The sequence below is a fragment of the Drosophila guanche genome, unplaced genomic scaffold (genome assembly GCF_900245975.1).
Source record: "Drosophila guanche unplaced genomic scaffold, DGUA_6, whole genome shotgun sequence".
In the NCBI taxonomy this organism is placed as follows: domain Eukaryota; kingdom Metazoa; phylum Arthropoda; class Insecta; order Diptera; family Drosophilidae; genus Drosophila; species Drosophila guanche.
Window position 1 is genome coordinate 3,202,816 of NW_022995755.1, and position 10,393 is coordinate 3,213,208.

Below are 10,393 nucleotides of genomic sequence, written 5' to 3' on the forward strand. Positions count from 1 at the left end.
TCTCGCGGCTGTCCACCAACTGTCGCATAAATTTGTGAACCCATAATAATAAATTTTGATTTTAAATCATTAGCACACCTCGAGCCACAGCCAAAGCCACAACATTTCGTTAACCAGTTTCTGCTGCGGCTCCTTGCCACCTCCCACCTCGTTGTGGCTTCCTCTCTCTCTCTCTCTCTCTCTATCTCCCACCCAGCCATTCCGTTTGATCTCTCACGAGCTGCGCTCAATTAAATTCTACAATAAAACACGATTTGCATTTTAAATTGTGCAATTAAAATGCTTATGAAATCTATAAGAAATAACGATCGCTAAATGCATTTTATAGTCGCCTCCTTCAGCCACCACCTCCTGTCCCCACCTGTCAGCCATCGAGCGGACAGCAACAGCAAGAGCAACAGCAACAAAAATGTTAAATGTCACACGCTAATTAATTGACGGCGCATAATTTCCAGCTCTGTCACACTGTCACACAGTGGAACAAAATCACTGCAAATGTGCAAGACACGATTGTTGACAGAGAAATTGATTGTTGATTGAAGGTAAAGTTTTAGAGATTTGGAAAGACCAAAATGATTGTTTGATGGATTGATATTTGACTGAAAATTTAAAAGAATATTTTACCTACACTTTTACCATCTTTCGCAAAATCCAGTGATTGTTTCAGAACCTGTTAAAGTGCAATACAGTGGGCAAGTAGCAAAGGAAATGTGGGGAAATTCTAAGCCAATTTCTTATCCAGGAAACATTATTTTCAGGGCACTTTGAACACATTTTATTATACATTTAATTATTTACTGTTGAGAAATGTATTTTGTGTTTACATTCTTACCAATAAATTCCAAGATGTGTAAATTTGTTCCTCCCAATAAATCAGTTTCTGTAATTTTCTTTCATAATGAATATTTTATATTTAATATAATAATATTATTTTTTGTGTCTTTTGCTTAAAATCATCATGTGGTTGTGTCGGGTCTTAGGAAGTAGTACTCGTACGTAGCTAGCGACTAAGGCTACACTAATGGGGCTTAAGTAATATCCAGCTGCAGTTGAGCGACTCTAGAGGTTCGTGCTTATGGCTATACATAAATAAATGCTAGATCGTCATACAATGTACAAGAATTACATATACAGTAGGGTTGGGATAGTTTCTCTTCTTCGAGGAATTCACTAATTAAAAATAATGCGCCTGCTTCTGCTTCTGCTGCTGATTCTGCGCTGCTTGTTCAAATATTTACATGCTTAAATCATTAGATTTGTACAGTTATGGATACTATAATTAATATAGATTTGTTGTGTTGTTTTGTTGGTAGTTTTTTTGGGAAATAGAAAAAGCTTTGAAGAAGTGGAAAACGCTGAGTTTTCCCACCTTGAGCTCTACTCAACTTCTGTTCTGTTCTTCGATGGGGCCCCCTGGCAAAGGATTTGGCACTGTTCTTGATAAGGAGATACTTTATGGATGGTGTTGGAGGGGGCCTGAAGTGTCTAATACTTTCTATCGCCTGATATTTACATCGCCGTCGCCATTATTTAAGAATATATCACAAAAAACAAACTATTTTACTCGCGGCAGAGCTTCTGGGAACTTGTGAACCCATCGACTGGGTAAGGAACTCACGGATGGAACCGTCTAGTGGTCCTAGTGGCTGGCATCCAGATCGTGCTCGTCATCACTGGCACAGTCGTCCATCTCCATGTCGATGAGCTCATCGTCCTCCTCGTCCCCACTGCCGTTGTGGTGATTGCGCTCGGAGCTGCCGCTGCCACCCTTCTCGTCCTCCTGCTGCATTCGCTTGTGCTTGGTGCGACGGTTCTGGAACCAGACCTTCACCTGCGTCTCCGACAGGTTGAGGGACTGGGCGAGGGCCTTGCGCTCGGCCCCCACCACATACTGATTGCTCTCGAAGGCGTGCTCCAGCTTCAGGAGCTGCGAGGGCGAGAAGGCGGTGCGGATGCGCTTGGGCTTGCGGAATGGCGGCACCAGGAAACCTTAAAGACACAAAAGAGAAGCATTCGGTTAGTCATCTGCAGACGGGAGAGTGGGAGAAAGTGGTGGCTGAGGCACTGCCAAGTGGGGGATACTTACTTCCAGGGAAACGGTGTGGAAAGATGCGGCCATGACGACTCAGCAGCCAAGGGTAGAGCTGGTAGCTGTCCCGCGCCATGCCAGGATTTGGCATGAACTGTGCGGCGTGGGGTGGGAGTCCAGCGGCGGCAGCGGCAGCTGCTGCTGGGCCCAGGACATGTCCAGCTTGAATGGCGGCTGCCATCTGGAACTGGGCAGCGGCGATCAGGTGAGGATTGTGCTGGGGCTGCATCTCTGGGGGTGCATTGATGTACGGGGGCAGGGCCTTGATGTCCGGCATGCCGGGCTGTCCCTGTTGAGGCATGGGTGGTCCGCCTGGGCCCACGGGAAAGGGTCGCACCAAGCCGGCTGGCGGCATTCCTTGCATCATCATGGCTCCGGCCGGATGCATTCCAGGCTTTGGGTAGTTTGGTGGCTGCTGCTGCTGCTGCTGCTGCGGGGGCGTGTTGTGCGGACTGCTGACCAGCAGGCTGGGCGACGAGGAGGGTTGCGATGACTGTGGTGAGACGGATTTCGGAGGCGTGTGTGGCGGCTGGATACGCTGGGAGGGATTCTCGGCCTGCTCCATGGACGGTGGGGCCGGAGAACGCTCGCGCTTGAGGGAAACGGGAGCGGGCGGCGCATCGGACTCGGGGGAGAGGCGTGTCTGGAGCGGACTCATGCCGCTGGCCACGGCCGCGTTGTGGTGGAGTCGCTGCAGCAGCTCCTGGATGTCCTGGTGGGTCTTGGGTGTGCCCTGCTGTTGCATGAGGAGGTGCTGGTGCAGAACATGCTGCTGGGCCGGCGACAGATGGGGATGAGGATGCTGATGTGGATGCGCATGGGGATGCTGGTGCTGGTGCTGGAGCTGATGTGGCGACATGTGGTGCGGCAGGGGCATGCCGTGCGACGGCGGTGCCATGAGGTGGTGCGGCAGCATGGTGACGGCAGCCGGTGGGGTCTGGGGCGGTGATCCGGGGCCGTTGCGCTCGCCTGGCGGCGGGCTGGCGCTGTGGTCCGAGGTGGCGCGCATCTGCTGATTGCCGGCGGCAATCGAGGCCGCATCGTTGCCGACTATCGACTCGATGCTGAAGCCGATCTTCTGCTTGGGCGTGGGCATCATGACGGCTGAGGTGGGTACCGGCGGAATCATCTTAGTCATAAATACGCGCGTGGTGCTGGCGGGTGGCGAGGCGGCTAGTAGCTCGGCTATGTTGGCGGCTTCTCTGGGACACGGGTGTACACGTATTTTGATGTTTAGTATTTCTGGCTAATCCTCTGGTGAAGCGTTTGTATTTGGGAGCGTGGGGAATCCACTCTGGGGTCTTCCTTGGGCTCTGCTTTCTGTTGGAGTTTATACGGGGCGCCGCATTGGGTCGCTGTATAAAATATTTATTCACTGACTATTTATATTCACACACAATCACTTGCGGAACTTTGTCGAAATACCGTGGAAGACGAAACAACTTTCTACTTGTTTTCGTTTCGTTTGCGATCGACGCGCTTGGTTTCGAAACAACGGTGCTTGCTCGACGACGGTTGCGGTTCGAATAATTCGGAGAGTCGTCGCACCACCACCAAGTGTACGCTGTGGGAAGTGGCTGTTGGCTGCGGCTGCGCTGCCTCTCACTCTCACTCTCACGCACACCAGCGCATACTTGCCAAACTCGTTTTTCTTGTATTCCCCTGCTCGAGTGCGACTGCGACGGAGCGTGTGTGCTGGTCCGGACTCTTGAGCTGCCATCGCTTTCTCGCCTGCTTGTGGATTTTATCTGCTTCGATATGCGCCTGCGTGCGAGTGAGTGAAACGGGCATCTGTCTGCATGCATAAATGTGTGTACATATGGCCAGCTCTAAAGGCTGGGCGGGTCCTATTTAATGCGGTACATTTACCTCTGTCTCTCCCTCTTTCTCCCTCACCCGTGGGACTATTGCTGTTTTTGTAGTTTTTCTGCATATGGCTTCCGTTCCACTGTGCTGGTGCTGGTGGTTGTTCTCTCTGCTCTCCCTCTCCCTCTCCCTCGCCCTCGCCCTCTCCCTGTCCCACTCTCTGGCTCTGTTAGGGCCTTTGTGTAATTTGGCTTAAACTGCCATTCATAGTTTTTGTGGTTAGACTTTGTTCCGAAAACGAGCGTCAAATGAAAATCAAACGCAAGGTGGCAAAATGTCTCCCTCTCACGCTGAAGGTTTCCCTGCAAATCCTGCGACTAAGTTTGAACTATTTTCCGGTGCTGCTCTTTGTGCGGGTTACCTGGGATTTTGCTTCGAAGTTTACTCTGTTTGCTGGGAAACAAGAAATTTGCTGTTGTTTTCGAAAGCTTAAGGGAACTGTCACCGTTGTGTACCCAACAACATCAAATCTCTGTCTCTCTCGCTGAGGATTATCACGTTGCCACAGCTTCCTGATACCCATTTTACAGGATTCTTGATCGATTCACAGCCGCCGATCCGACATCCACATTAGCAATTCCACACCACGAATGCACTTCAATGAAGTACCATCGAGCTGTACTCAAATAAATCATCCTCGAGCCCCGATCGGGACAGTTTTATGGCATCTGCTGTTGCGATATTGTTTTGCCACGATTTAAATGTTAATTTTTGAACACTAGTTTTGTTTGGCACACGACAAAGTCCGCATAATTTATGATTTCGAATCGGATCGGCATCTGAAATCTAAATCAGAGCAGCTCCAGCAATTGCTGGAACGTGATAAAAGGTTCCAGTTCATGCGCAGCCCCCCGATTCCAATGGTTTTTTTTCGGACTGCGACACAAGCCTCAATTAGCAATCAGCAAATAGCGTTTCTTTTTTAATGTTTTTCACACTCGCTTATCAGTGCCACTCTAGAAATCTCTGGGGCTATAAATAGCGGCGACAATTCGCGTGTCAGATTGAAATCTATCAGATTTTTATGGCCGCTAATTAAGCCACGCATATTTGCACAATTTCCATGCGATGCGATTCGATTCGATTCGATACGATTCGAATTCGACGCGAGGCAAAAACAACTTTCGAGCCCATTAAAGCGTAATTATGTTGACTAATGGATTTTGATTACAAGGAGAAATGCCTTGGAAAGTTCAGAGATTTTTACCCCGCCACCGTCGCAGAGGTTTTGCTTTTGCGGTTTAATGTGCAAAGCGTGTGCGAAGCTCCGATTTTTATTTGATTTTGTTAGTTCAATGTGAAAGTAGAAAATGTATGATTTTAGTTGTAAATTAATTAACTCAATTTCCTACTCAATCTCAGCATTTGAGACATTTTCCCCCATTAATTTTGTTTTTAAATGTAATTGAACATCTATTTCTGGTCATTTCACACGCCCACCGTTGCGATAGCCTCGCCGCAGGAGCTGCAGGACCTGCAGCCAGGAGAATTGTGCTGCTAATGAGCGAATAAAGATATCCTGCACAACCAGCAGCAGCAGCAGAAGCAGCAGCAGCATCAGCAGCCAAGTGGTGCCCCCCGCAGATAGAGGCCAAGGGTTCGCAAGGCTCCGCAAAATGAAAACCATAAAAAATGCAACACAGCAACAGGGAAAACAAAAGAGAGTCTGGGGAGATACAATGAGTACAAATGTATTTATTAGATGGAAATAAAGCGGCAGACAATGGCCCAAAGGTGTCAAAATCAACAATTTTCCAGCCTGCGAACAATTCCAGAGAACCCGAGCCACAGGCCGAGTCAGAGGCCCAGTCAGAGGCACAGCATGATGCAATTTCACCTCTTCCCAGTCCAATCTTCGTTTTGAGTTCAGCTGAAAATGGTAGAGAAAAAACAGCAGTTTCACTTTTTGTTTTTTGTTGTACGTATTTCTTTTGGGAAAACAATGAAAAACGTGGCAAATTTCCCTTTGTCCGATTCGATGGCCAGCAATTGTTGAGTAGCAAAACAACAAAAAAAACAGCAACAGAAGACGAACAAAATTGACTTTAATGATGATGAGTTGGCGTTTAGAATGTGTGTTGGAGTGCTCTCCTCCACTCTTCTCGAGAGTGCCACCAAATTCATTTGAATTGTGTGTGTGTTTCCCCTGCCCATTTTTCCCAGTTTTTGGCACAGGGAAATGTTCAGACTGTGGGGGAGCCGTTGCCGAGCCGTTTAAATGTAATTAATTTGTAGCAGCTCGATCGGAGGACAAGCGCCATCGCTGCGTGCTCGTACGTGGGTCGCCTGCGAGTTCCTAGAAAAGCGAAGAAGATCTATCGATTTCACAGTTCTTCGTTATTTTCATATTTTCTCAACGATCTCTTGATAATTTGATCGCTTGTAAATCCACGCGACCCACAAAATTATGATGGATCGACATCAAATTTTGTGGCTGCATTTTCACGCGTTGTAATCAAGCGCTGGTAGCCGGGAAAACTGAGGGAAGCTGACAGCGGTTCCAGGGGCAGGGGCGTGTCAGCTATAAGAACATCAAACAACTGGACTGTGATGAGCCTGCCGAGTTCTGAGAACTCGAGAGGAGCGCTAACCAGGAGAAATCCCATTACAGAGCGAACGCCACAAAAAAGGGTGCATGACCGAAGGATCGGGATCGGGAATAGGGATTGGGATTGGGATTGGGAACGGGGGCTCGGCATATTTGATATTTCAGGCACGCCACATTGAGGATGGGTCAGAGCCAATCAAGTACAGAAAATACAGAATTACTACAAAGCCATAAAATCATATTAAAACACAATTTCTGGTCGACAACAAGAACAAGAACGACATGCCATGGCGTAGTGCTGCGGGGGGAGCTGCGGTAGCGAGCCAACGTCATAAAACATTTATATCTAATCCTTGACAATCATAAAAATTACACAAACGACACGATACAACGATACAACGATGCGACGATGCGAGCGGAGGAAAACTGTAGGAAAACTGACAGAAGGCAAACTGCCAGCGGCAAGAAAATGTTTTAAAATGTCGGAAAAGTGCTCGAAAATGACAAAGGGAGAGAGTTGTAGTTGGAGTTTTAGTTGGAGAAAGGGGCAGAGAATGAGAGTACGAGCGCATACACAGTAGTCAGAGAAATGTCATAAAAATGTCTGACTCCTGCTCGGAACCTCTTTTCCCCCCTATTCCGCCACCACCGCTGTACGTGTGTGCAAAACAGTGGAAAACCAACCAAAATCCAAGGCATTTTTATGACACTTTCCGTAAGAGAAGGATTGTCCTTTCGGAATGGGCATAAAAATAGTTGCTGAAATAAAATCAACGTAATGTTTATGACTTTTCACCGGCACATTCGTTGTGACCCTCTGCTCCTGATTCTACTCCTACTTTTGGAGTCGTAGTTGTGTCCTCCGGTCCTGTTGACGCTTACGTTTTGGTAATATTTTGGCTGACAGGCACTTTTGTTCGTGTGTCATTATCGTTTTTGGCCAGAGATCCAGCCGACAAGGCGGGATTTATGAGCAGGCGGCATGATATGACTAGATCGGAGCATAGATAAGGTTTGCCTTGGTGGATGGAATAGCAGACAAAAGTGAGAACTCACTCCCCGAACGATATAAAATACTTCAAATATCTGAATCGCTTCTAGAAGTAATCCACTAAATCTTAAATCAACTTGTAAGCATCTCAAACATACCCTTGAGACCCTTAGACATCCATCAGCAGGTCTTCCATCTTTAGTATTCCACAGCCCAGCGCATCACCATCCATATGCCACCCCAATCAACTTGATAGCCAAACCAAATTACTCTTCTCCTTCTTATCGCAGATCTTTTCCCTCTTCATTGTATGCCGCCGCTGCTGAATGTTTCCCCCATGGCAAACACTTTATAAATTACACGCCCACACTTGTCGACTGCACACGTCTCCACCCCGCCCGCGCTGCTCGGGCAACCCCAACCCTGTGCCTCCCCTGGCCATATCGAAACTAATGATGACAGCCAATAAAAAACTCCAACAAATGTGTAAATTTGTAAAAATGCACGAAAAAAAAACCGAATAGGAAATTTCATAAAAATGTAAATTTGTCCCGAAAAGAACGAAAAACAAAAGAGGAAATAAAAAAGAAAATAGAGTGTCGAGTAGGGAAAAGAGGGTTGGGAGAGGGATATGCCGACATGGTCGACTGGTGTTTGGTTGACAGGAGCAGGGAAGGAGAAGGGAACAACAAATGAAATAAATTTGTGCATATAACTCGAAAGTGTCGCTGCCAAACAGTGGAAACAGAAGTCAAAACGGGACACGAATTGGCTGTGAGAAGGGAGTCCTAGCAGTTGCCAGGGGATGAGCTCGAGTCGCGGGGTGCCTTGGCAGATGACTCAATTTACACGCAACGAGCTCTGCAAATTGCGCCTCATTTCGTGCCTGGGCTCTTCCTCTCTCTCTCTCTGGCAATTGCGTAAATGTCAAATGTAAAACTGAAATGTATATCCCAGATTTCCTGCCACCCAACCATCCCTGCCCGTACAGAACGCGGCTACAAATTGGCAAACCTAATAAAAGCAAAATTAGCTGGAGAAAGCAGAGGGCTACAGTGTTATCGAGGGCTGTTTTGGCAGTGTCCTGAACGAGAAGGAATCCTTTGGAGTCAATTACATTTGCGGATGTTGAGTAATACATCAAAATGTATGCAATCGCTTTGGATTTGTTGGAGAATGAAAACTTTTATTCAAAGATCCAACAATTTTATTCGTTAAATATAAAAATCTGCTCGAGTGCTTTATGCAATGGCAACCCCTAATTGTGATAAAGAAGTGTCGCCATTTTGATTACCCCTTCGCCCAGGACTTGGTCGGAGTCTGTGTCTGATCCTCGAGCGTTGGTCGTTAAACAAATGAATTGCCATAAGCGTCGCCTGATTGCAATGTCACTTTAGATGGGTTTCCATAATAAGCTAAAGAATGGGTGGGTTGATTGGGTGGGTTGGTTGGCAGCTGCCTGGCGACGCTTGCCAAGCTCTCCGTCTCTCTCCAAAGTGCCACTCAGCCAGCGGCAAACGGAGGCAACAACAATTTGCACATTTTATGAGGCGCATCATTATGAGGCCACCGTCCTGAAACGAGTGCGCCCGGAGCATCCTGAGCGTCTGCCATTATTATACGCCATTTAAAAAATATTCGCTCTCATGCTGCGACGATGTCGCCTGGCACGTTTTCGACCCCAGAGGGAAACGCGCAACTCGGGACTCGGGACTCGGGACTCTGGCACTCACCCCAAAAATCATGTCCCTGTCATTGTCATTGTTGTTCTTGTTCGTCCTCATCGTCGTCTGTGCCATTTTTCACAAGCATTTTGCCGCGCATAATCAAGGCACATCATCAGCATTTGATTGCGACAAATAATGCCGCCACTTTGTGTTTGCCAGGACTTAAGGGGTGCTCTCTCTCTCTCTCTCTCTCTCTCTCTGTCTGTCCACAAAATGGCGGCCAGAACAAAAGGATTCTGGCAGAAAGCGAATGGGGACTCGCGCGCGTGTTAAATTAAAAGGATTTGTGTGTTGATTAAGTGCATGGACAGCATTCAAAAATGAAAAGCAAAGGGTTGGAGTAGCTGCAGAAGGGAGAAACTTGGAAGCATAGAATATAATGCGGAATACTCGTATTTCCAGTGTGGTTTGGTTTCAGTGGATCTCCCAGATCTCCCAGATCTAGCTGCTCTCCAGCTAATCCAAAACAACTGCAAAACATTGCAGCATAATGGTCTGCAAATGTGACTTTCTCCACTACCTAGATGATGGGCTCATACGGTAGCCACGTCTATCAGGCGAATCTTAACTGATCCAACAATGAGATAATGCCAACATATATGAACTTCAGGGCATAAACAAGCCGACACACACCGTAACTGGATCAATGCAAGAATCAATCCCAAGGATCCCGGAGATGAGATGCAAACAATGGCTGGGCTATCGTCGGTTGATCTTGTTACAAAAGTCAGGCCCGAGACCTTGCAACGTGCGGGTGTTCCCTGCTATACGGATCGGGTAGGGTGAGAGACTGAACAAAGCATTTTCCAGTTCCCATTCTGTGCGCTCTTGCAGAAGCGGAAAGAGCCAAAAAGTTAAGCCACAAACATACAAGAGGATCAAAACGGATTTAAATACAAAGTGGGAAATAATGAAGTGCCGCCTCTTGGCAGAGGGGAAACGTGAAAAGGTGCAAGATTTCCCAAAGAGCAGGGCTGCGATCGGACCATTGCCCTGGACCCATTTCCATTGTGGACGAGTCGAGTGCGTGTTGAAGTTGGGCCTATTAAAGTTATAATTAAAATATGTTCTCTTGTTCCGCCACCCATCTGTCCAGAGGTTCCATCCAGTTCCAGTTCTTCGACTGCAACATATTTCCATGAATTTAATTATAAAAACAAAATCCACTTATA

At 47.3% G+C, this 10,393-nt stretch overlaps 1 protein-coding gene across 1 annotated transcript; it reads right to left on the bottom strand.

The window, feature by feature from the left end:
- Positions 1–918: 918 nt before the first annotated feature.
- LOC117589777 (homeotic protein empty spiracles) lies at positions 919–3,227 on the bottom strand. The gene is made up of 2 exons (XM_034281974.1): positions 2,087–3,227; positions 919–1,989 (listed from the first exon to the last, which is right to left on the bottom strand). Exons 1-2 carry the CDS (start codon positions 3,225–3,227, stop codon positions 1,640–1,642), a joined length of 1,491 nt encoding a protein of 496 aa, XP_034137865.1. The 3' UTR covers positions 919–1,639.
- Between the last annotated feature and the right edge of the window lie 7,166 nt (positions 3,228–10,393).